We start from the raw sequence: 26794 nt of genomic DNA, 5'->3' as shown, positions 1-26794 counted from the left end.
CCTGGGAGGTTGAGGCTGCAGTGAACCATTATTGCACCACTTCAATCCAGTGTGGGTGACACAATGAGACCCTGTCTCCAAAAAAAAAAAAAAAAAAAAAAGTAAAAATCCATGTATAAGTGGACCCATGTTGTTCAAGGGTTAACTGTATTAGCTTTTGGACTAGTAATAATTTTTAGTCTCTTAAATCATGCAGGAAACGAAGAATATGGTTACAGATCATTCTTACAAGAATATTGGCTTTAAAACTTGCCCATGTATTTACCTTTGCTGAGATCTTTATTTCTTCATATAGCTTCATGTTATTGTCTAGTGTCCTTTCATTTCAACCTGTAGGACTCCCTCTAGTATTTTTTGCAGGGCAGGTCTAGTGGTCACAAACTCCCTCAACTTCTACTTGTATGGGAATCTCTTTTTTTGGTCGTTAAGTTTTAATCAAAGCTTGTGTATAAGATTACTTTATTCCTGCCTCTTCTTAATTGTTTCTTCCTTGTATTTGCCCTTTTCCTTTCCCACTTGGTGAGATGTGGCTTTCTGTTCAAAGATCTTTTTGTGGTCTTTGTCCACTTTTAGCCTAGTGATAACCACCTTGCTGGGGTGAATGCCTACGTGGACTGTTGTGCCGTTAGCCTTTTTGCACTGCACCCATTCAGTGTAGATAACATATTACTTCCTGTAAACCTGGAGTACTTTGCCAATTTGCTGACCTTTATAGTGTCCTCATACAACCTGAACTTCATCATCCTTTCGGATGGGCATGGATCGCGCATTGTACTTCTGTCTCAGCTGTTTGGAAACAGGGAAAGACATCCTCCTGCGAATGTGGAAAGGTGCTTTTGCGATTCTTGCTTCGGTTGGAAGTCACAAAGGGATTGAACTTCGTTTTGGCCGTTCCCGCTTTGGTGATGGCTGCAAAAGGGTTACCTGGGAATCTTTTAATATGTCCCTCACTTTTTTTCTCCCAATGAAACTTAATTTATTACCCTACAATGTAAATTACATAAAATTTTCACGTGTTGTGAAATATTATTCCTGTTAATTTTTCAACTATTTTAAACTGTAAGAATCATTCTTAGCTCATAAGCTGTAGAAAAACAAGTAGCAAGCTGAGTTTGGCTCAAGGGCTGCAGTTTGTTGATTCATGAGTTTATTTTTTAAAACTTTTTATTTCCATAGGTTATTGGGTAGTGTTTGGTTACATGAGTAAGTTCTTTGGTGGTGATTTGTGAGATTTTGGTAAATGCCCATCAATCAATGATCAATGAGTGCATAAAGAAACTGTGATATATATATAGATATATATATATCTCTCACATATGTGTATATATATACATATATGTATATATCACAGTTTATATATAAATGACATGATATATATGATGGAATACTAATCAGCCATAAAAAGGAATGAATTAATGGCATTCACAGCAACCTGGATGAGATTCGAGACTATTATTCTAAATGAAGAAACTCAGGAATGGAAAACCAAACATTGTATGTTCTCACTCATAAGTGGGAGCTAAGCTATTAGGATGCAAAGGCATAAGAATGACACAATGGACTTTGGGGACTCAGGGAAAGGGTGGGAAGGGCATGAGGGATAAAATATTTCTCTCACTTCTGAAGGACAGTTTTGCTTGATATAAAATTTGTTGGTTGTCACATTTCTAGAATTGATACATAATATTTGTACATATTAATGGGTACATGTTATTTTGTTACATGCATAGAATGTGTAATAATAAAGTCTGGGTATATAGGGTATCCATCACCTCGAGTATTGTTTCTTCGGGTTGGGAATATCTCGAGGCCTCTCTTCTAGCTATTTTGACATGTATAATACATTGTTAACTACAGTCACCCTACTCTGCTATCAAACATTAGAACTTATTCCTTCTATACAACTGTATGTTTGTATCCATTAACCAACGTCTTTTCATCCCCCCTCTACCAACATACCTTTCCCAGTCTCTGGTATGTATCATTCTACTCTCTACTTTTATGAGATCAACTTTCTTAGCTTCAATATATGAGTGAAAACATGCAATATTTGTCTTTCTGTGCCTGGCTTATTTCATGTAACATAATGACCTTCAGTTCTATCCATGTTGCTGAAAATGGCATGGTTTCATTCTTTATTTTATGGCCAAATAGTGTCCCATTGTGTGTATATCACATTTCATTCATTCATTCATTCATTCATTCATACATTGATGGCCACTTGGGTTGATTCCCTATCTTTGCTGTTGTGAAGGGTACTGCAATAAATATGAGAGGGCAGGTATCTATTTGATACACTGATTTCTTTTCCTTTGACTAAATTCCCAGTAGTGGAATTGCTGGGTCATATGGTAGCTCTATTTTTAGTTTTCAGAGAAATCTCCATATTGTTTTGCATAGTGGCTATGCTAATTTACATTCCCACCAACAGTGTACAAGAGTTGCCTTTTCTCTGTATCCTTGCCAGCATCTTTTTTTTTTTTTTTTTAATTTTTTTGTTATAGCCATTCTAACTATATCTCATTGTGGTTTCAATGTGCATTTCCCTGATGAGTAGTGATGAGCTTTTTAAAAATTTCATTTACCTATTGGCTACTTGTACGTCGTCTTTTGAGAAATGTCTATTCATATAATTTCCCCCCTTTTTAATGATTATTATTATATTATTGAGTTGTTTGAGTTGCTTGTATATTCTAGATAATAGTCACTTGAGGGATGAATAGGTGGCTAATATTTTCTTGCATTCAACAGATTGTCTCTCCATTACATTGATTGCTGTGCAGAAGCTTTTTAGTTTATGATAGTCTCATTGTCTATTTCTGTTTTTATTGTCTATGCTTTTGAGGTCTTAGCCAGAAAATCTTGGTCTAGATCAATGTCCTGAAGTGTTTTCCCTGTTTTCTTCTAGCAGTTTTATATTTTCAGATGTTACATTTTTAAGCCTTTCATCTAGCTTGTGTTGACATTTATATACAGTGATAAATAGGGATCCAGTTTCATTTTTCTGCATATAGATATTCAATTTTCCCAGCATTACTTATTGAAAAGCATGTCCTTTCCCCAGTGTCTGTTCTTGGTGTCTTTGTCAAAAATCAGTTGGCTGTGAGTATGTGACTTTTTCTGTGTTCTCTATTCTGTTCCATTGGTCTGTGTGTCTGGTTTTATACCAATACTGTACTGTTTTGGTTACTGTAGCCTTGTAATAGATTTTGAATCAGGTAGTGTGATGCCTCCAGCTTTGTTCTTTTTATTCAGGAGGACTTTGATTATTCTGGCTGTTTTTTGGTTTCATTTGAATTCTAGGATTGCTTTTTCTATTTCTGTGAAAAATGACATTGGTATTTTGATAGAGATTGTGTTGAATCGGTAGATTGCTTTGGGTAGTGTGGTCATTTTAACTATGTTAACTCTTCTGATTCATGAGCATGGAATGTCTTTCTATTTGTGTCCTCTTTAATTACTTTCAACCGACTCTTGTAGTTTTCCTTGTAAAGGTCTTTTGTTTCCTTGGTTAAATTTATTCCTAAGTATTATTATTTTTTGGAGCCATTGTAAATGGGATTGCCTTTTTGATTTATTTCTCAGTTTATTATTGGTGTTTAGAAATGCTGTTGATTTTTGTAAGTTGATTTTATGTCCTATTTTGTGAAATTTATTTATTGAATATAAGTTTTTAAAGTTTTTTTCTAGATATAAGATAATATCTGCAGAGGAACAATTTGACTTCCTCTTTCCAAATTTTGAGTTTTTTTTGTTTTTGTTTTTGTTTTTGAGACAGGGTCTTACTCTGTCACACAGGCTGCAGTGCAGTGGTGCAGTCTTGGCTCACTGCAACCTCTGCCTCCCAGGTTCAAGTGATTCTCCTGCCTCAGCCCCATGAGTAGCTGGGATTACAGGTGCCAGCCACCACACCTGGCTAATTTTTGTATTTTTTTTTAATAGAGACGGGGTTTCACCATGTTGGCCAGGCTGGTCTCAAACTCCTAACCTCAGGTTATCCTCCCGCCTTGGCCTCCCAAACTGCTGAGATTACAGGCATGAGCCACTGTGCCTGGCCTATGTCTTTCATTTCTCTTACTTTATTGCTCTGACTAGGACTTCCAGTACTATGTTTAATAAGAGTGGTGAAAGTGAACATTCTTGTCTTGTTTCAGTTTTCAGAGAAAAGGTTTTCAGCTTTTTCCCATTCAGTGTGATGTTAGATGTGGACTTGTTGTATATGGTCTTTATTATGTTGAGGTATGTTCCTTCTATGCCTACTATGTTGAAGTTTTTATCATTAAGGTATGTTGAATTTTATCAAATGCCTTTTCTCCATTTACTCAGATGATCATATGGTTTTTGTCCTCCTTTCTGTTGATGTGATATATTGTGTTTAACTTGTGTATGTTGAACCATCCTTGCATCCTTGGGATAAATTCCACTAGATCATGGTGTATTATGTTATTGATGTTGGATTTAGTTTGGTAGTGTTTTGAGGATTTTTGTCTGTTAGTCAGGGATATTGGCATGTGGTTTTCTCTTTTTGTAATTAGAGAAAAATTTGAATTAGGGAAAATTTCCTCCTTTTCAATTTTTTGCAATAGTTTGAGGAAAATTGGTATTAAATATTCTTAAGTTGGCAGAATTCAACAGCATGCAGTCCTGCACATTTTTTTGTTGACAGACTTTTTAATACTGGTTCAATCTCATTTCTCATTGTTGGTCTGTCCAACTTTTCTATTTCTTCCTGACTCAACCTGGGTAGGTTTTATGTGTCCAGGAATTTATCAATTTTCTATTAGTTACTTATAATTTCTGATCTTTTATATGTCTGTGGTATGTCTTCTGTTGTAATGTCTCGTTTTTTGTTTCTTTTTTAATTTTAGATTTGGGGGTATATATGAGGGTTTGTTATATAGGTGAACATGTGTCATGGGGATTTGTCGTACATGTATTTCATTACCTAAGAATTAAGCCAGTACCCAATAGTCACCTTTTCTGCTCTTCTTCCTCCTCCCAACCTCCCCACTCAAGTAGACCCCAGTGTCTGTTGTTTCCTTCTTTGTGTTAGTGAGTTTTTATTATTTAGCTCCCACTTATAAGTGAGAACATGCAGCATTTGGTTTTCTGTTCCTGTGTCGGTTTACTAAGGATAATGGCCTCTAGCTCCATCCATGTTCCCACAAAAGATATGATCTCATTCTTTTTTATGGCTGTGTAGTGTTCCATAGTGTATATGTACCTCATTTTCTTTATCCAGTCTTCATTTATGGGCATTTAGGTTGATTCCATGTATTTGCTATTGTGAATAGTGCTGCAATGAACATTTGCATGCTTGTGTCTTTATGGTAAAATGACTTAATATTCCACCGGGTATATACCCAGTAATGGGATTGCTGAGTTTAATGGTAGTTTTGCTTTTAGCTCTTTGAGGAATCAACATACTGCTTTCCACAATGGTTGAATTAATTTACACTCCCAGCAACAGTGTATGAGTGTTCCCTTTTCTCCAAAACCTCACTAGTATCTGTTATTTTTTGAGTTTTAATAATAGCCATTCTGACTGGTGTGAAGTGGTATCTCATTATGGTTTTATTTGCTTTTGTCTAGTCAGTTATATTAAGCTTTTTTCTTAAGTTTTTTATTATACTTTAAGCCTTTTTAAATATGTTTGTTGGCTGCATGCATGTCTTCTTTTGAGAAGTGTCTGTTCATGTCCTTTGCCCACTTTTTAATGGGGTTGTTGTTTTTATAAATTTAAGTCCCTCATAGATGCTGGATATTAGACCTTTGTCAGATGCATAGTTTGCAAAAATTTTCTCCCATTTTAGATTGGCTGTTTACTCTGTTGATAGTTTCTTTTGCTGTGCAGTATCTCTTAAGTTTAATCAGACCCACTTGTCAAATTTTGCTTTTGTTGTGATTGCTTTTGGTGTCTTTGTCATGAAATCTGCCTGTTCCTATGTCCAGGATGGTATTGCCTAGGTTGTCTTCTGGGGTTTTTATATTTTTGGGTTTTACATTTAAGCCTTTAATCCATCTCGAGCTAATTTTTGTGTATGGTGTAAACAAGGGGTCCAGCTTCAATCTTCTGCATATGGCTGGCTAGCCAGTTATCCCAGCACCATTTATTGACTAGGGAGTCTTTTCCCCATTGCTTGTTTTTTGTCAGCTTTGTTGAAGATCAGATGGTCGTAGATGTGTGGTCTTACTTCTGGGCTCTCTATTCTGCTTCCTTGGTCTATGTGTCTGTTTTTGTACCAGTACCATGCTGTTTTGGTTACTGTAGCCTTGTAGTGTAATTTGAAGTCAGGTAACGTGGTGCCTCCAGCTTTGTTCTTTTTGCTTAGGGATGCCTTTGGCTATTCAGGCTCTTTTTTTGGTTCCATATGAATTTTAAAATAGTTTTTTCCAGTTCTGTGAAATGTTATTGGTAGTGTGATAGGAATAGCATTGAATCTGTAAATTGCTTTGGGCAGTGTAGCCATTGTAATGGTATTGATTTTTCCTATTCATGAACGTAGGATGTTTTCCCATTTGTTTGTGTCTTCTCTGATTTCTTTGAGCAGTGTTTTGTAATTCTCATTGTAAAGCTCTTTCATCTTCCTGGTTAGCTGTATTCCTAAGTATTTTATTTTTGTGGCAATTGTGAATGAGATTGTGTTTCTGATTTGCCTCTCAGTTTGGCTGTTGTTGGTGCATAGAAATGCTAATGATTTTTGTACATGGATTTTTGTATCCTGCAGCTTTGAAGTTATTTATCAGCTTAAGGAGCTTTTGGGCTGACGCTATGGGGTTTTCTAGATATAGAATCATGTTATCTGCAAACAGATAGTTGGACTTTCTCTCTTCCTATTTCAATGCCCTTTCTTTCTCTTGCCTAATTGTTCTGGCTAGGACTTCCAATATTATGTTCAATAGAAATGGTGAGAGAGAACATTCTTGTCTTGTGCCAGTTTTCAAGGGGAATGTTTCCAGCTTTTGCCCATTCAATATAATGTTGGCTGTAAGTTTGTCATAGATGGCTCTTATTATGTTGAGGTATGTTCCTTCAATACCTAGTTTGAGAGGTTTTAACATGAAGGAGTGTTGAATTTTATCAGAAGCCTTTTCTGTGTCTGTTGAGATAATCATGTGGTTTTTGTCTTTAGTTCTGTTTATGTGATAAATCACATTTATTGATTTGTCTATGTTGAACCAACCTTGCATCCCAGGGATGAAGCCTACTTTGTCATGGTGGATTAGCTTTTTGATATGCTGCTGTATTCAGTTTGCAAGTATTTTGTTGAGGATTTTTGCATCAATGTTCATCAAGGATATTGGCCTGAAGTTTTGTTTTTTTGTTGGTTCTCTGCCAGGTATCAAGATGATGCTGGCCTCACAGAATGAGTTGGGGAGGAGTCATTCGTTGTCAATATTTTTTGGAATAATTTCTGTAGGAATGGTACCAGCTTTGTTTTTTCTTTTTTGTACATCTTGTAAAATTTGACTGTGAATCCAACCAGTTGCATGCTTCTTTGAAAGCCCAGATCTGGTTGGTAGGCTTTTTATTACTGGTTGATTGATAGGCTATTTATTACTGATTCAATTTTGGAGCCTGTTACTAGTCTATTCAGGGAATCAATTTCTCCCTACCTCAGAAGTGGGAGGGTGTAGGGTGTATGTTTCCAGAAATTTATCCATCTAGTCTAGGTTTTGTAGTTTATGTGCATAGAGGTGTATGTAGTAATTTCTGATGGTGTTTTTTTTTTTTTTTTCCCCTTTTTCTTTTGTGAAGATAGAGTCTCGTTCTTTTGCCCAGGCTGGAGTGCAGTGGCGCAACCTCGGCTCACTGCAACCTCTGCCTCCCAGGTTCATGTATTTCTCCTGTCTCAGCCTCCCGAGTAGCTGGGATTACAGATGTGCACCACCATGCCTGGCTAATTTTTGTATTTTTTAGTAGAGATGGGGTTTCACCATGTTGGCCAGGCTGGCCTCAAACTCCTGACTTCAAATGATCCACCTGCCTCAGCCTCCCAAAGTGCTGGGATTATAGGCATGAGCCACTGTGCCTGGCTTGTTTCTGATTGTTGTTTTTATTTCTGTGGGGTCAGTAGTAACATTCCCTTTGTCATTTCTAATTGTGTTTATTTGGATCATCTCTTTTCTTCCTTATTCTTCTAGCTAGTGACCTATCAATTTTTTCAAAAAAACCAACTCCTGGATTAATTGATCTTTTGAGTGGTTTTTCATGTCTCAATTTGTAGTTCAGCTCTGATTTTTATTATCTTCTGCTAGCTTTGGAGCTGATTTATTCTTCTCTAATTCTTTCAGTTGTGAAGTTAGGTTAATTTGAGATCTAACTTTTTGATGAGGGCATTTAGTGCTATGAATTCCTCTCTTAGCACTGCCTTAACTGTGTCCCAGATATTCTGGTATGTTTTATCTTTGTTCTTATTATTTTCAAAGAACTTCTTGATTTCTGCCTTAATTTCATTATTTATCCAAAAGTCATTCAGGAGCATGCTGTTTAATTTCCATGTAATTGCATGGTTTTGAGCGATTTTCATTGTCTTCTATTTTTATTGTGCTGTGGTTTGACAGTGTGTTTCATATGATTTTGGCTCTTTTACCCTTGTTGAGGATTGTTTTATATCCAACTATGTAGTTGATTTTAGAGTATGTGCCATCTGATAATGAGAATACTGTATATTCTGTTGTTTTGGAGTGGAGAGTTCTGTAAAGATCTAACAGATTCATTTGGTCCAGTGTTGAGGTTAGATGCTGAATCTTGTTAATTTTCTGCCTCAATGATCTAATACTGTCAATGGAGTGTTGAAGTATCCTACTATTATTGTGTAGGAGTCTGTCTCTTTGTAGGTATCCAAGAACTTGCTTTATGAATCTGGATGCTCCTGTGTTGGGTGCATATATATTTAGGATTGTTAGGCCTTATTAAATTGAACTTTTTACCATTATGTATTTTTACATAACTTCTTTGAGTTTTTTGATTTTTATTGGTTTGAAATCTGTTTTGTCTGTAGTTAGGATTGCAAGCTTTGCTTTTTTGTTTTCCATTTGCTTGGTAGATTTTCCTCCATTCATTTATTTTGAGCCTATGAGTATCATTACATGTGAGATGTCTCTTAAAGGCAGCATACCATAGGCTCTTGCTTTTTTATCCAGCTTGCCACTGTGTGCCTTTTAAGAGGGCATTTAGCCCATTTACGTCCAAGATTTAGTATTGATATGTATGGATTTGATTCTGTCATTATGCTGTTAGTTGCTTAAGATGTTGGCTTTTGTGTGTTTGCTTTACAGTTTTTGTATTAGCTGATAGAAGTCTTTCTATAGGCAGTGCTGCTTTCAAGATCTCTCATATGGCAGGTCTGGTGATAATGAATTCCCCCAACATTTGGTTATCTGAAAAGGATTTTATTTCTCCTTCACTTAGGAAGCTTAATTTGGCTGGATATAAAATTCTTGGTTGAAGATTTTATTCTTTAAGAATGTTGAATATAAGTCCCTGCCCCCAGTCTCTCCTGGCATGTAGGGTTTTAGCTGAGAGGTCTGCTGTTAGCCTGACAGGGTTCCCTTTGTAGGTGGAGAGTTCTGTAAAGGTCTAACAGATTCATTTGGTCCAGTGTTGAGGTTAGATCTCAAATATCTTAATTTTCTGCCTCAGTGATCTGTCTAATACTATAAATGGAGTGTTCAAGTATCTTACTATTTGGTGACCTGCCCTTTATCTCTAGCTGCATTTAACATTCTTTCATTGCAACCTTAGAAAATCAGATTATGTGTCTTGGGGGTGATTATCATATATAGAATCTTTCAGAAGTATTTTCTGAATTTGACTGTTGGCCTCTCTAACAAGGTTGGAGATATTTTCATGGATGATATCCTGAAATACGTTTTCAAATTATTTGCTTTCTCCCCTTCCCTTTCACGGATGCCAGTGATTATCATAGATTTGGCTTCTTTACATAATCCCCTACTTCTCAGAGGTTTTGTTCATTTTATAATTTTAAAAAAATTTTTGTCTGAAAATTTTAGAGACTCAGTCTTCAAGTTCTGAGATTATTTCCTCACCTTGGTTTATTCTACTATTAATACTTGTGATCACATTGTGAAATTCTTGTGTTATGTTATTCAGCACTGTCAGACCCATTAGTTTCTTTTTTGTACTGGCTATTTCATCCTTCAGCTCCTGTATCACTTTATTGTGATTCTTATTTTCCTTGGACTGGGTTTTTCTGTCCTCATGAATCTTCATGATTTTTGTTCCTATTCATATTCTGAACTCTATTTCTGTCATTCAAACCAGTTTGGCCTGGTTAAAAACTCTTGTTGGAGAACTGCTGCAGTCATTTGGAGGACATGTAACCGCGGTTCTTCTGTTGGTTCTTTCTCAGCTCCTTGTGTGGGTGTTCTTTTAACTGCAGTGTAAACTGACTACAGTAAATAGGCTTCTTTTCTGGGTGTTTTCACCAGGCCAAGGCTTTGTGCAGGGTCTTTATTTGAAACTTGACTTATTGTCTCTGATTTCAGAGAGGGTATGTTAGTGAGGTATCTTTGGTGTTGAAGCTTTGAGATGTGATCCAGCAGGTGGCACTTAGGCTTATTGGTCATTTGGCAGACTCTTGCTTGGTTGTATTTTCTCACAGTTGCAGCTGTGTTCTCTCTCAATGTTCTGAAAGTATGGGTTCCTTTCCCCCTCGAGTGCTGACCGTAGATGACAACTTGGCACTCCTGGGCTACCCACTGCAGCTCTGGGGTGATCTCAGTGTTTGTTTCTATTCCCCAACTTGGAGGCAGCAGAGGAAGGGATTTTAGTAGTGGTTGTGGTCAAGGGTCATTTGCTTGTCTCCTTAGTGCTCTACCCCAGAGAAATGAAGGTCAGCAATGGCTCATTGCAATCAGCCCAGGATGGAGGGTTTGTGCTGCAGGCCTAAGCCATGGGTTCCCTGTCTGGTGACAAGCAGTTGGGGGTAGAGGGGGTGTAGTGAGATCAATGGGAAATGGAGTGGCCTCCTCTCCTTGGGTTGACTGCAGCTTGTTGGAGGTGTGGATAAGGCATTTAGGGTCTTTGCTCCTTCATTAGTCTGAGGGTGGCAAGGGCAGTTCCACTGCAGAGACAGTGACAGAGAGGCTTTCAATTGCCCCTGGAAAAGTCTGGCCACTTTTCCATAGGTCTGCTGCAGTAGGCTCGGGTCCCACTGCAGTCTCTAGTCACTTCGGATTTTCTAGTCCCGAGAGGTATCACCAGTGAAGGCTGAAAAACAGCAAAGATGGCAGCCTGTTTCTCCCGCTTGGAGCTTTGTTTCAGGGAGGTACGGGCCTGTTGCTGGCCCAAAGGCACCTGCAGGAAGTACCTGGAGACCCAGCTTGGGAAGTCCTGCCCAATGAGGGGGAATGGGGATGATCAGGGACCCACTTAAAAAAGCAATCTGGCAACATTTTGGTCGAGCAGCTGTGCTGTGCTCGGGGTCTGCTTCAGTGCCCTCCCTGGTCACCTCAGACACTCTGAAGTCCAAAGGCTGGAATGGCTAAGTCGCTCAAACAGCAGAGATAGTGATTCACCCCTCCCTCTGGGAGCTCTATCCCAGAGAGATTAAAAATCTTTGTTTACTGGAGAACACCAAGAGGGGTGGCTGGAGGACCCAGTTGGGAGGTTCTGCCCAGTGAGGAGGAGCGGGATCAGGGATCCACTTAAAAAAGCAGTCTGGCCATGTTTCGGTAGAGCTATGCAGTGCTGAGGGATCCCTTCCACCCCCAGTCGGCTTGGGTTCTCTAAAGTCTGAAGGCTGGAACAGCTGTGTCACCCAAACAGCAAAGATGGTGAACTGTCCCCCACTCTGAGAGCACCATCTCCAGGAAAATTCAAGTCTCTGTCAGCTGGAGACCACTGGTGGCATTGGTTGGAGGGCCCAACTTGGGAGGTCCTGCCCAGTGAGGAGGTCTGGCATCAGGTACCTGCTTAAAGCAGCAGTCTGGCCATGTTTTGGTAAAGCAGCTGTGCTGTGCTGGGGGATCCCTTTCATCCCTGGTCAGCTTGGACACTCCAAGGCCTGAAGGTTGGAATGCCTAAGGTACCCAAACCACAAAGATGGCAGCCTGCCCCTCCCACCGGGAGCTGCTGCTTAGGGAGGTGCAATGCCACTACTGGTGGCTGGCTGGAATTCCAAGCCAGTGGGTCTTATCTTGTGAGGTGCTGTGGAAGTGGGCATGCAGGCTATTCCTGCTCAGTCCCCTGGATTCTGCCCCTTTCCTAGGATTATGTATGGGGGTCTAACCTCCCACTTTGCTGGAGTTGCAGCTACTTTTGCCGCAAAGCCCGAGTATCTAAAGCTTCAGAGTTTCTGCACATGCCTGAGTGGCTGCTATGCTGAGGCTCCACATGGCTCTGTCTGTCAGACTGAAGGCCCTGGGGGAGTGGGTTCACAAGGACATCTCCTGACCTGAGGGTTGCGAAGATTCCTGGGAGAAGTGTGGTTTCCCGGGGGTCTCTCATTCACTCACTGCTTTCCTGGGTGGGGGAGGTTCCCCTAGCTAGCTCCCTGTTGCTCCCTGTTGGACTGTTGTCCTGTCTTGCTTTTTTTTTTTTTTTTTTGAGATGGAGTCTTGCTCTGTCGCCCAGGCTGGAGTGTAGTGGTGGTGCATCTTGGCTCGGCTCACTGCAAGCTCCGCCTCAGCCTTCTGAGTAGCTGGGACTACAGGCGCCTGCCACCACGCCTGGCTAATTTTTTGTATTTTTAGTAGAGACAGGGTTTCACCATGTTAGCCAGGATGGTCTCAATCTCCTGACCTTGTGATCTGCCTGCCTCAGCCTCCCAAAGTGCTGGGATTACAGGTGTGAGCCACGGCACCCGACCCTGTTTTGCTTTTCTTTATTCTCCATGGGTCAAGTTGTTACCTTGATTAGTCCCAGTGCGAGTACTTGGATGTTTCAGTTGAAGGTGTTGTATTTACTTGCCCCTTGCCCCTTCCATTCCTCTCTGAGAGAGTCACACACATTAGCTGCTTCTTGTTGGCCATCTTGACCACTCCCCACTCTTTTTTAAAAAGTTTCTGACTTTGAGTCTTCTTTTTTTTTTTTCCTTGGTTAGTCTAGCTAATGATTTATCAGTTTTTATCTTCTTAAAAAACTATCTTTTCATTGATCCTTTGTATTTTTAGTTTATATTTTGTTTAGTTCTGCTTTGATTTTTTCTTTATGATTTCTTTCATTGTACTAAATTTGGGTTTGGTTCTTGCTTTTCCAGCTCCTTGAGGTACATTGTTAGATTGTTTGTTTTAATTCCTTCTAGTTTTCTGATGTAAGCATTTATTGCTATAAACTTCCTTCTTAGCACTGCTTTTACTGTGTCCCATAGGTTTGGGTATGTTGTGTATCAATGCATTTCTTTTAAGCAGTTTTTTGATTTCCTCCTTAGTTTCTTATTGGACCTAGGTGGTTATTCAGGAGCATGTTGTTTACTTTCTGCGTAATTGTATAGTTTTCCAGAGTTTCTCTTGTTATCAACTTCTAGTTTTATTCCATTGTGATCTGAGAAGATAATTAATAGATTTTGATTTACAAAAATTGTTGAGACTTGTTTTGTATCCTAACAAATGGTCTATCCTGGAGAACGTTCTATGGGCTAATGCGAAGAATATGCATTCTGTAGTTCTTGGTTGAAATGTTCTTAAATAACTCTCAAGTCCATTTGATCTGAAGTACAGTTTAAATCCAATATTTCTTTAATTCTCTTTCTAAATAGTGTGTCTAAAGCTGAGAGTGGGGTGTCGAAGTCCCCAACTATTATTGTGTTGGTGTCTATTTCTTCCTTAAGATCTAATAGTCTATCTTGAGTACTCTCATGTTGGGTGCATATATGTTTGGAACTATTTGATCCTGGTCCTTACTTGATTTCTGTATCATTAGATAATGACCTTCTTTGTCTATTCTTCACTGTTTTTGACCTAATATGTGTTTTATCTAAGTATAGCTACTCATGATTGTTTTATCTTTTTCCATCTCTTTACTTTCAGTCTGTGTCTTTTACAAGTGAGATGAGTTTCTTGTAGGCAGCATCCAAGTGGGTCATTTAAATAATCCATTCAGGGAGTCTCTTTTAAAGTTTAATCTGTTTACTTTTTTTTTAATTCAAGGCTATTATGTGAGAGTTTATTCCTGTCATTTTATTAATTGATTTCTGATTGTTTTATATATTCTTCCTTTCTTTCTCTCTTTTTATCACTGTGGTTTGATTTTTTTTTTTATAGTGGTAACATTTAAGTTTTTTATTTTCCTTATTTGTATGTTTGCTTTACCTTTATACTTCCATGTGTCTTCAGAATTGTAGAGGACATTGTCCTTTTACTTCCAGGTATAGGACTGACTTAAGCAATTCTTATAGGACTGATCTAGTGGTGATAAATTTCTTCAACTTCAGCTTGTCTGGGAAGACTTTTCTCCTTCATTTTTTAAAGACAAATTTACTGGTTATAGTATGCTTGACTGGCAGGTTTTTTCTTTCAGCACTTTGAATGTATCATTCCATTATCTTGGCCTGTGAGGATTCTGCTGAGAAATCCACTGTTAGTCTGATGAGGGTTCCCTAATAAATGACTAGATCATTTTATTTTGCTGGTTTTATAATTCTCTTATTTGACTTTTGACAGTTTGACTATAATGTACTGTGGAGAAGACCCTTTTAAATTGTATCTGATTGGAGATTTCTGAGATTCCTATATCTGGATGTCTAAATCTTTTGCTAGACTTGAAGTTTTTCAGCTATTATTTTGTAAAATAGGTTTTCTATCCCTTTGGTTTTCTCATTGGCTTCTGGTACACTTGATATTGGAATATTTGGTTGCTTTATATTGTCCCATATATCATATAAGCTTTGCTAATTTTTTCTTTATTTTTATCTGACTGGGATATTTCAAAAGACCTGTCTTCAAGTCCTGAAATTCTTTCTTCTGCTTTATCTAGTCTATTGAAGCTTTAGAATGTATTCTGTATTTCATTCAATGAATTCTTGTGTTATAGAATTTTTGTTTGGGATTTTTTGAATGTCTATCTCTTTGGTAAACTCATATTCTAAAGTGTTTTTTTTTCTGATTTATTTGTATTGTATTTGAGTTCTCTTGCATCTCACAGAGCTACTTTAATATCATTGTTTTGAATTCTTTAGTATTTCATATGTTTCTTTTTCATTGCAATCTGTTGCTGAAAAGTTATTGTGTTCCTTTGGAGGTATCTTATTTCCTTTCTTTCTCATATTTCTTATGTCCTTATGTTATCTGCACAACTGGTGTAATAGTTGCTTCTTCCAATTTTTTGGATTTACTTTCATGGGGAGGACTTTTTCCTGAAAATGTATCTACAGTGTTGGTTGAGTAGGAAACTTTGGCTTTGATTCTGGGTGCATGCTACCATGTAGTCTCCATATGATTTCTTTGGGTGTAAACAGTGTCAGTTGTGTCTGTGATTTTCTCTGTGGCTTAGGGTATGGTTATTAGTCGTAGCTATGGTGAAGTTTTGCTGGAGATAGGATGCCACATGGATCAGTCCTCAGGCCCCAGTAGTGGCATCTGTAGGCCAAGTGTGCTTGTCCTTGGGCCCCAAGGTGGTATATATTGGCACTAGTGTTAGCAGGTCCAAGTGGGCCAATTCTTAGGTCTCCTTTTGACCTGGCTCAGATATCAGCTGTGGCAGCAGAGGGCAGGGCAGGTGAGTAGATTCTCAAGTCCCCTAGGTAGTGGGCATAGCATGAGCAATTGGCAGTAGCAGTGGTTGAACAATTTTCTGGCTATCAAGTGGTCCATGCCAGTGTTGGTGGTGGCTATGATGGGCTGGGTGGGCTAGTCCCCATGCTTGTAGGTGGGGCATGTGGGTGGGTGCTAGCTGTGGTGGTTGGGTGAGCCTGTTTTCAGCCCCTTGGAAGGAATACTCACATGCCAGTGGTGGTAGGGGGGGCAGGGTGACTTCCAGGCCCCTGGATGGTGTGCTTGGGCACGGAGCAGGGAATGTAGCTAGGCTGGGCAGGCATGTCTTTAGGCCCCCCAGTGGTATGTGCAGGTGCTAGCTATGATAGGCAGCAGCAGGGTGATCCCTAGGCCCCCAGAAGAATGCTTGGGTGGAGGTGGCAGTTGCACTATGGCCTTGCTTCTGGGGAGGGTGGGGTTGGTTTAAGTGGCAGCAGCCATAAATCGGTGCCTGAGGAGCTCATGCTTTGGCCTTAGGTGCTGGCTATTTACAGGGTAGCCTTTCCTCAGGATGCTCTTATTTTATTGCTATATTTTATTTTAGTTTTTCAGAGAGAGGGCCTTGCTTTGTTGCTCAGACTATAGTGCAGTGGTGTGATCATAGCTCTTTATAACTTTGAGCTCCTGGGCTCAAGTGATTCTCCTGCCTCAGCCTCCTGAGTAGTTAGAATGGCAGGTACACACCACCATGCGTAGCTAACTTTATTTTTTTAAAGACAGAATCTTGCTATGTTGCTCAGGGTGGTCTTGAACTTCTGGCCTCAAGTAATCTTCCCAACTCGGCCCTCCTGCTCAAGCACTGGGATTGCAGGTATAAGTTACCACCCCCTGATTTAGTGTGCTTTTAAATGACTGGTGGCCCTGCTACTGGGGGTGGCAGGGTTGCTAGTCATGGCTGGCATTTGACCCTGGCAGCAGCAGCCAGTAGTAGTACCTGGTTGCCAGTAGAGGGATGTCAATGGGGCTCCAGGGATATGGAGGTGTAGGAGCTATTGGGCTCCAGGCAAGAATGCAGTCCAATGAGGGCTAGGCTCTCAAAATAGTGCTTTGTTATCATGGCTTATGTCTCAAGGTGTGTGTGGGGGCCTAGAGTGAGCTCTGTCTCTGGAGCAATAGCATTTCATGGTCTCCAAGCAGCTCCCTATGTTAGTCTCAGGGTCTGCGTAGGTTGTGAGGCTCTCCCTTGGCTAGGATTGCAGGAGTCTGTAGTGGGAATGTGGACCACCCAGGGTCTCTTACTTACCCTTACTTCCCCTTTTACCACATTGGGGAATCTCTAGGCTCCTAGTTGATTCCAGCCCAGCAGGCTGCTTTGCTTCCTTTTTCTGCCTTGTTTCTTATCACTTCTGCGTTGAATTTTAGCCTTCTCTCTTAGACGGTCTATTCAATTGTGATTATCTGCCTACTAGTTTGGTGGTTCTTTGTGGAAGAGGAGAGTACTAGATGCCTCTAGTCAGCCATCTTGAAACCCTTCTTGTTAGTTTTTTTATTTAAAAAAAAAAAAAAAGAAAAAAAATGAAAAAATCTTGGCTTTTTTTTTTTTTTCTTTTTACCACTTTGAAATATAAGCCTCCTCCCTTCTGGCCTCCATAGTTTGAGAATCTCATAATCTTACTGAGAATCCTTTGTATTTGATGAGTCACTTCTCTCTTGCTGCTTTCAAGATTCTCTTCTTGAAAGAGAGAAAAATTTCAAGATTTGTCTTTCAGTGGTTTGATTAGAATGTCTTTCTTAATTCATCCTACTTGTAGTGAGCTTCTTGGGTGTTTATAACTGTATCTTTCATTAAAGTTGGGAATATTTTGGCTATTACATCTTCAAAAAATATCTCTGCCCTTTGTCTCTCTTTTGAGATTCTCACAATGAGTATATTGGTTCATTTAATGATATCCCATGGGTCCCTTAGGCTCTGTCTTTGGTAGTTCGACCATCTAATGTTTCTCATGGATAGTTTATATTTTTTTCTTCCTTTAAATCAGCTATACTTTCCTGCTTCTTTGTATGCCTTGTGATTATGTTAAAAACTGGACATGGGAAGCTAATAGTATGGTATTTCTGGAAATCGGCTTCTTTCTTTTCCTCCAAGTCTTGCTGTTTGTTTTTGTCTTTTTTGTTTTGTTTTGTTGTTTGTTTTTTTAATCATTGTAGGCTGCCTCCATGCTAGCGATCAGCCTGACATGTAAGCTTAAGGTCTTCTCAGATCTTTTCTGAGCTTGTGCCTTTTCCTGTGCATACAGGGTAACTTCCTAATTTCCTCCTTTTATGTAGTTGTTTTTGAACTTACTCATCTTTAATGTCTGGCTCCCAAAAAGGGAAAAAGAGAAAAATGAAGTGGGCATATACAGGGAAGAAAAAGAACACTGGCCTTTTACATCCCTTGGAAGTTGCTTCATCTGGGGTGGGGAGTGGCTTGTGACAATGGCTGCCTGCCTTACATCTCCATGATCAGAAGCAGCAATCAACCATCAGCCATCAGAACATAGATCCCTGATATTTGGAGGACAGGGTCTTTATTGCCCACCCTGGCTCATGCAGGAACACATGCACAGCTTTCTGCCATGGGGCAGGTGTGGGGTGTGAGAGGTAGGGTGGCAAATGGGTAGCGGCTGGTGAACCAAGAGCTGAAGTTGAGCAAAATGAACTGTAGTTTACTGTCCAAGCCTTCCCCTCGAAGTTTTAAGCCTTGAATAAAATCCAGAGTTCCAAAATAGTTATATCAGATTCTGCCAGTGTGATTGTCATATAGGTGCAGAGATGGATTCCTTGGCCTTCCTACTCCACCATATTCCTATACTTCTCTCCTCTTTTTTTCCCTAATCTTGTAAATAGTGAGTGTTCAAGGGGTGTTCCACAAAGGAATAGCATCCCAGCCTTCAAACTGTCCAAGGCTCCCAAAAACACACTTTCTCCAGATCCATGCCCAGCGCAGTTCTGGGCTAAATTGCGCCCTGCCCCTGACCCATGCCCCAAGTTCTAGCCCTCAGTACCTCAGAATGTGGTTGTATTTGGAAATAGTGTCTCTAAATAGGTCATTAAGTTAAAATGAGATCACTAGGGTGGGCTGTAATCCAATATGACTGGTCTCCTTATAAAAAAAAAAAAAAGTGGCCAGGCTCAGTGACTCATGCCTGTAATCCCAGCACTTTGGGAGGCCAAGGTGGGTGGATCACAAGGTCAGGAGTTCAAGACCAGCCCAGCCAAGATGGTGAAACCCTGTCTCTACTAAAAAAAAAAAAATTAGCTGGGTATAGTGGTGGGCACCTGTAATCCTAGCTACTTGGGAGGTTGAGGGAGAGAATTGCCTGAACCCAGAAGGTGGAGGTTGCAGTGAGCCAAGATCACACCACTGCACTCCAGCCTGGGCAACAGAGCAAGACTCCATCTCAAAACACACACACACACACACACACACACACACACACACACAAAAAAAAAAACACAAAAAAGGATAAGACACATACATACAGAGTGAAGACCATGTGAAAACACAGGGAGAAAGATAGTCACCCACAAACCAAGGAGAGAGATCTTGGGGAAAGAAACCAACTCTGCCGACACCTTGGTCATCGATGTCCAGCCCCTAGAACTGTGAGAGAGTGAATTTCTGTTGCTTGAACCACTTGGTTTGTAGTATTTGTTATGACAGCCCTGGGCACACTTGTACCCCCAGTGATGGTACTCTTTCCCTCTGTCAAAATGCTTCCTCTTCCCATTTGAAATCCTTCAATAATCTGTCAGGCCCTTGCTTCTCTAATTGTGCTCTTGTATCATAATTCTCTACATGTCAGTGGTCTTTCTGTGGGAGTTTTAAAAAAAAATCTTACCATGAATTTGCATACCCTTAGGCAAATGTTTTTCAAAGTGTGTTCCAAGAGAGGATGATTAACATTGCAGAGAATGTTAATTAACATTGCAGAGAAAGGGGTTTCCAAGATAGTGATATGGGTTGGCTGTGTCCCCACCCAAATTTCAACTTGAATTGTATCTCCCAGAATTCCCCTGTGTTATGGGAGGGATCCAGTGGGAAGTAATTGAATCATGGGGGCCCCTGTTGTTCTCATGATAGTGAATGGGTCTCAGAAGATTTGATGGATTTATCAGGGGTTTCTGCTTTTGCTTCTTCCTCATTTTTCTCTTGCTGCCACCATGTAAGAAGTGCCTTTTACCTCCTGCCATGATTCTGAGGGCTCCCCAGCCAAGTGGAACTGTAAATCCAATTAAACCTCTTTTTCTTTTTAGTCTCGGATATATGTTTATCAGCAAACAGTGTGAAAACTGACTAATACAGTAAACTTGAGAGGTGGGCATTGCTGAAAAGATACCCAAAAATGTGGAAGTGACTTTGGAACTGGGTAACAGGCAGAGGTTGGAATAGTTTGGAGGACTCAGAAGACAGGAAAATGTGGGAAAGGTTGGAACCTCCTAGATACTTGAATAGCTTTGACAAAAATGTTGATAGTGATATGAGCAATAAGGTTCAGGCTGAGGTGGTCTGAGATGGAGATGCCAAACTTCTTGGAGCAAAACTGACTCTTGCTATGTTTTAGCAAATAGACTGATGGCATTTTGCCCTGCCCTAGAGATTTTTGGAACTTCAAACTTGAGAGAGACAATTTAGGATATCTGGTAGAATAAATTTCTAAGCAGCAAGCATTCAAAAGGTGCCTTGGGTGCTGTTAAAAGCATTCCATTTTAAAAGGGAAACAGCATAGAAGTTCAGAAAATTTGCAGCCTCACAAAGCAGTAGAAAAGTCCATTTTTTGAGGAGAAATTTAAGCCAGCTGCAGCAATTTGCATAAGTAGCAAGGAGCCTAATGTTAATCCCCAAGACCATGAGGAAAATGTCTCCAGGCCATGTCAGAGACTTTCACGGCAGCACCTCCCATCACAGGCTCGGAGGCCCAGGAGGAAAAAGTGGTTTTGTGGGCTGGGCCCAGGGTCCGCATGCTGTGAGTGCCATCTAGGGACTTGGTGCCCTATGTCTCAGCTGCTCCAGCCATGGCTGAAAGGGGCCAATGTAGAGCTTGGCTGTGGCTTCAGAGGGTGGAAGCCCCAGGCCTTGATAGCTTCCACATGGTGTTGAGCCTGTGGGTGCACAGAAGTCAAGAACTGAGGTTTGGTAACTTCCACCTAGATTTCAGAAGATATATGGAAACTCTTGGATGCCCAGGCAAAAGTTTGCTGCAGGAGTGGGGCCCTCATGGAGCCTCTGCTAGGGCAATGCAGAAGGGAAATGGGTTGGAGCTGCCACACTGAGTTCCTACTGGGGTACTGCCTAGTGGAGCTATGAGAAGAGATCCACCATCCTCCAGACACCAGAATGGTAGATCCACCAGCAGCTTGCACTGTGCACATGGAAAAGCTGCAGACACTCTATGTCAGCCCATGAAAGCAGCCAGGAGGGAGGCTGTACCCTGCAAAGCCACAGGAGTGGAGCTGCCCAAGACCAGGGATCCCACCTCTTGCATTGGTGTGACCAGGATGTGGGACCTGGAGTCAAAGGAGATCATTTTGGATTTTTAAAATTTGACCACCCTGCTGGATTTTGGAATTGCGTGGGGCCTGTAACCCCTTTGTTTTGGCCAATTTCTGCCATTTGGAATGGCTGTATTTACCCAATACCTGTAACCCCGTTGTATTTAGGAAGTAACTAGCTTGCTTTTGATTTTACAGGCTTGTAGGCAGAAGGGACTTGCCTTGTCTCAGATGTGACTTTGGACTGTGGACTTTTGAGTTAATGCTGAAATGAATTAAGACTTTGGGGGACTGTTGGGAAGGCATGATTTGTTTTGAAAGGTGGGGATATGAGATTTGGAGGGTCGAGCTGCAGAGGATATGGCTTGGCTGTGTCCCCACCCAAATCTCAACTTGTATCTCCCAGAATTCCCATGTGTTGTGGGAGGGACCCAGGGGGAGGTAACTGAATCATGGGGAGAACCCATCTTTCTTGTGTTATTCTCGTGATAGTGAATAAGTCTCATGGCCTGATGGGTTTATTAGGGGTTTCTGCTTTAGCTTCTTCCTTGTTTTTCTCTTGCTGCTGCCATGTAAGAAGTGCCTTTCCCTTCCTGCCATGATTCTGAGGCCTCCCCAGCCATGTCCAACTGTAAGTACAATTAAACCTTTCTTCCCAGTCTTGGATATGTGTTTATCAGTAGTGTGAAAACAGACTAATAAAACAATCTAGGAGATAGGTTGTTAATCCAGACTGATAAGGTTCTGCAGGACTCCTCAGAGTCTTTTGGATCTTCATGGGGAAAAGAGCATGAAGTGTTCCCCAAATTTATCTTCTTTGGAACTCTTTTTTCACTGAGTATCTCAAGACTAACAGTATTCCCACTATGCTAGCTCAAATATGACTCGTTATGATGGCAATTTGATGAGGTGATGACATAGGTTGAGAAAGATGTTGTGTGAAGTAGACCTCTCAAAGTGCACCAGTGGGAAATTACCTAGAATCAGGATATCAGAGCTAGAAAAGATCATCTTGTCCGACTTGACAGAAGAGGAAACAGCCCTAGGACTCATCTTAGTGGATGACCTTTAGGAAAGCTGGTGCTATGTGAAATGTGAGGCTCAATTTGTAAAGATGTAATTCCCCACGTGGGAAAGCAAGCAAAGCCATTAGTTTGGTGTACAGTAACCTATATTTTTCTTTCATTCTCTTTTAGGTTGTTTGCTTAGTAATTAGTTTTATTATGGCCTTCCACAGGTCAACGAGGATTAGAATAGGACCAGGAATCAAGACCAAGTTGCTGGTTTTACTAGTTTGGAAGCAGTTTTAATGAAGATGGAAATGTTTATCAACTCAACACAGGTACCCCCAAAATACAAATCAAAATATCATCTTCAGCTGCATAGCAAATATGATTTAAGAATTTAACATCATTATTTGATCACAAGCGTAAATATAAGTCACCATAAATAAATGTAAATTCATTGTACAAAAATTCCCAACAATTAATACAAATATGGTACATTTGACAGTTTCTGAAACAGATTTTTTTTTAAAACTTTTTAAAACCTAAGCTTTATTTTTTTCCTGGTCATTAGACACACATAAAATAAAAAATCAAAAGAGGCTTGGGCAGTAATGCCAGGGAGGAAAGAATATTAAACTCATTGGGTGTTAGGAAATCAGTGCCACTGGCAAGCCAGGGAAATAAATCTTTCTGCTGAAAGGGAAGACCTCAATCTACTGGGATCAAGTCTCCTGAAGGTAATATGACTCGGCCCAGAGGGTCAAATTTAGGGATATAAATGTGGGGTGAGAGAGGTGGGTTATTGAAATAAGTATCTCATCAAATAGATAATTCAAATCTCCACGAAGTCGTGGTCAGGGATTTGGATGGAACTCTAGCCATCTATCAGCTACAGAAAGGCAGCTACCAACTTCAGACAGGACTAAAGATGTAGAAGGATCTGGAACTTTGACATTCTATATGTTTTGAAAGCATGTTCTCTGCCATGTGGGGTAATCTCTCTCTTCTGCCTCTGGAACATATCTATGGTCATCAAGAAGGAAAAGTCAGAAATCAGAATAGAAGGTGGTACCTCCAGAGAGGAGGATCTGCCAGTTTCTACTTGCAATCTCCTCCCTTCTCTTTTCCCTGTATGTATTTTCTTTCATGGCTCAGTGGTAGCTCAAAGCTCAAGGTGACCAGAATGATTCCCTTACAGCAGTGGTTCCCAAACATTGATGTGCAACAGAATAACTTGGGTAGCTTGTAGAAAGGGCAGACTTCCTGGCCCTATTCCCAGAGATTCAGAAGGTTTGAGGTGGGTTCCAGGAATCTGCACTCAAATGTGCTACTCTCAGGATCTGACCTAAGGGGCCTTTCGCATGTGGCCCCACCTTTCCTCACTGGAGGACATAAGTGCATCACGCAAGCCTCTTGCTGTGGGCACTTCCTTTGGGGTTAAAAATGGGACCATTTGATTAAGGCAACCATTTCTAACCATCTTACTTCCCTGGGCTGGAGAAATATCAAATGTCACATTTGATATTCTTAAAACCTCAGGGCCACAGATTTGCTTTGACAATGACATGCTCTGTAACAAGAAATTTATATCCTAAAGGCTTTTATCCTTCTCAATGGTCTCATCACACTCGGTGGGAGATTTTGCAGAAGACTTTTGGTTCGGTCTAGAAAATGGAAGTAAATGTTACCCCTGGGAGGGAAGTCACACCCCGAAGTCTAACTTAAGGAATGTAAAGAGAACAGCAAGTTGAGAGTAAAAGCTAAAATGTTCCAAGAATCTTTCAGCTTCTAGGACAATGAAAGTTCTGATTCCCTAAAAGAAGACTCTTCTTTGGGGACAGGGGGCATATCTTGGTATTAAAAGCTCATTGACTATTATTATTACTCCTCCTCACCTCTGTTTCCAAGACTTTTTGGGCCTCTGTGGAAATAACCCCTTAATATTTTATTTCTTGTGGAAATGTTCCTTGATAAGCATTTCTGTGCCAAGAAGTGGCCCATAATTTGGTCACTGGCTAATGCTGTAGGCAGTGCTATGACTGATTTGTTCAAAGCTGCTTCCCCTATGTGGCCCAATGCTAAGCTTTTCCCGTAGGAATAAGGGAACCATCTCACCATCAAGCAGCTGAGATGGCCTGAAAGCATCCTGTTTGGACTATGACATTTCTGGCTGTGTTCATACATACCGCTTCCCCACAGCAGGCCTGACCAGTCTCCTACCCCCCACCTGCATGGAGTGTGATACAGCTGTGAATGCTTTTTGGACCTCTCTCTAGGACTTCCCTGAGAGAAGGGAGTTGGAATGGGGCTTTGGAAAGCCTATGTGGTAGAATCCCTGGTACCCAGAGTGGGAGAAGTTGCCACCCAGGGTACTGCATGGAGGGAACCAGGAGAGATGAAGTAGTAAGCTGAGGCATGCCCTTCTGGCCAGGCTGGCATCTCTGGGCATGGCCACATCTGTGTTCACAGTCTGAGACTTGAGTCCTGGGGTCACACATGGGCACTGGGTAGGAGGTGTCCATCTTGGGAGGCGGTCTTGGGAAGCAACCACAGATGGGTGCGACGATGGGATGGAGAAAGGGTGAAACTAGGAGTTCTTAATATAGTTCAGCAGGGAGAAAAGAAAAAGCACACACTGCCCTGTTTCCTTTTTTTTTTTTTTTTCCATTTATGCTATGAAGAAACCAGCATGGAGATGTCATGGGAGAGCATGCACAGGCCCCGCCCTAGGGAGTGGTGATGTGTTTGGGGAGGTGCTTGTTTCCAGGTCCATCCCACACGTTGTCCAGTTGGATCCTGTGGCAGGCTGGCTGTGGCTTTCTCTCTCCTACTTCTCTTCCTCCTCCAGAAAAGCGTCTGCAGGACCTACTGCTTAACAAGTGGTGGCCAAGGACTGGTGGATGGGCGGCTGGAAGCAGCGCACATGCTCCACAGTGGAACTGTCTGTTTCCACAGACTTCATGTACTTGTTCAGGATGGCAAAAACCTCATTGTTCAAGATCTGGTACTTCCTGATCCGGTCGGCCATCTTCTTCAGGGGCTACAGAAGGAAGGGGATGTTCAAGTTAGGGCAGGACAAAGGTGGGGGTGGAAAGAGGGAGTAACAGGAGAAGTCAGTGAGGTACAGTGTACTCTGCATCAGTGATCATGTCACCTTCTTAAAGTCCTTTTATAGAATCCCCTGGATCTGACAATCAAGTGTTAACTGGACCCATAAAAACCCTCTCCAAGTTTTAAAGCAATCTACAGAGCTACAATAATCAACAGTGTGGCACTGGCATAAAGGTAGACATACAGATGAATAAAACAGAATAGAGAGCCCAGAAATACACTACTACACATATGATCAAATGATTTTCAACAAGGGTGCCAAGACTGTTCAATGGGAGAAACAGCCTTTTCAACAAAAGGTGCTGGAAAAAATGGATACCCACATGAAAAATAACACTTGACCCTTACCTCCTTATACCATATACAAAAATTAACTCAGAATGGATCAGAGACCTAACCATGAGAGTTAAAACTGAAATTCTTAGAACACGGGAAAATTTTTATGATACTGGATTTGGCAATAATATCTTGGGATATGACATCAAAAGCAAAGGCAAAGGGTTGCATTACATCGAAATTGAAAACTTTCGTGCATCAAAGAGACACCATCAGAATGAAAAGGCAACCCATAAAATAGAAAATAATCACGAAATCAGATCTGATAAGTAATATCTAGAATACGTAAAGAACTTGAACTCAACAAAAATGAATTAAAAAAAATGGACAAAGGACTTGAATAGGCATTTTTCCACAGAAGATACACAAATGGCAAATAACACATGAATACAGCACTCAGCATTGACAGCCATTAGGGAAATTCAAATCAAAACCATAACAAGATAACTTTTTTCATCCATCAGGATGACTATTAAAGAGTAAGTGCTGATGACGATGTGGAGAAATTGGAACTCTTGTCTACTGCTGGTGGGAATGTAAAATTGAGCAGACACTATGGAAAACAGAATGGCAGTTTCTAAAAAAATTAAACATAGAATTACCATACGATCCAGCAATTCCACTTCTGGGTATACACTTAAAAGAATGGAAAGCAGAAATTTGTAGAGTTATTTGTACACCCATGTTTCATAGTAGCCAAAATTAACCATTTGCAAAAACAGCCAAAAGGTGACAGCAACGTGAGTGGACAAACACAACATGGTCTACATACACAATGAAATATTATACAGCCATAAAAAGGATGGAAATTTGAACACACACTACAACATGGATGAACCTTGAGGACATGCTAACTAAAATAAGCCAGTCACGAAAAGACAAATACTGTATGATTCTACTTATATGAGGTACCTAGAGTCGTCGAATGCATAGAGAAAGCAGAATGATGGTTACCAGGGGCTAGGGAGAAGATGGGGAGTTATTTTTTAATGGGCCCAGAGCTTCAGTTGGGGAAAATGAAAAATCTCTGGAGATGGATGGTGGGAATGGTTGTACAATACTTAAGTGTACTTCACGCCACTGAATCATATACTGAAAATTACCATTGAAACTATTTTATGTGTATTTTTTTAAAGCCCTTTGTGAGG

General features: G+C 40.6%; 1 protein-coding gene and 1 pseudogene across 3 annotated transcripts in view; both read right to left on the bottom strand.

The window, feature by feature from the left end:
• Positions 1 to 459: 459 nt before the first annotated feature.
• LOC108586214 lies at positions 460 to 24383 on the bottom strand (annotated as a pseudogene).
• Positions 22474 to 26794, bottom strand: part of CYFIP2 (cytoplasmic FMR1 interacting protein 2) — a 133808-nt gene continuing 129487 nt past the window's right edge. Inside the window, exon 31 of one of the 3 annotated variants that reach the window (XM_003900431.4) lies at positions 22474 to 25239. In XM_003900431.4, coding sequence (XP_003900480.1) covers positions 25072 to 25239 — 168 coding nt within the window. In that variant the 3' untranslated portion in view covers positions 22474 to 25071. The remainder of the gene's footprint in view (positions 25240 to 26794) is intronic. The other 2 variants (XM_009209478.4, XM_017960089.3) reach the window with 2 other exon arrangements.

Source organism: Papio anubis, chromosome 5 (genome assembly GCF_008728515.1).
Source record: "Papio anubis isolate 15944 chromosome 5, Panubis1.0, whole genome shotgun sequence".
Lineage (NCBI taxonomy): Eukaryota > Metazoa > Chordata > Mammalia > Primates > Cercopithecidae > Papio > Papio anubis.
Note: the sequence above shows the minus strand (reverse complement) of the source record. Positions and strands in the feature narration are given on the sequence as shown.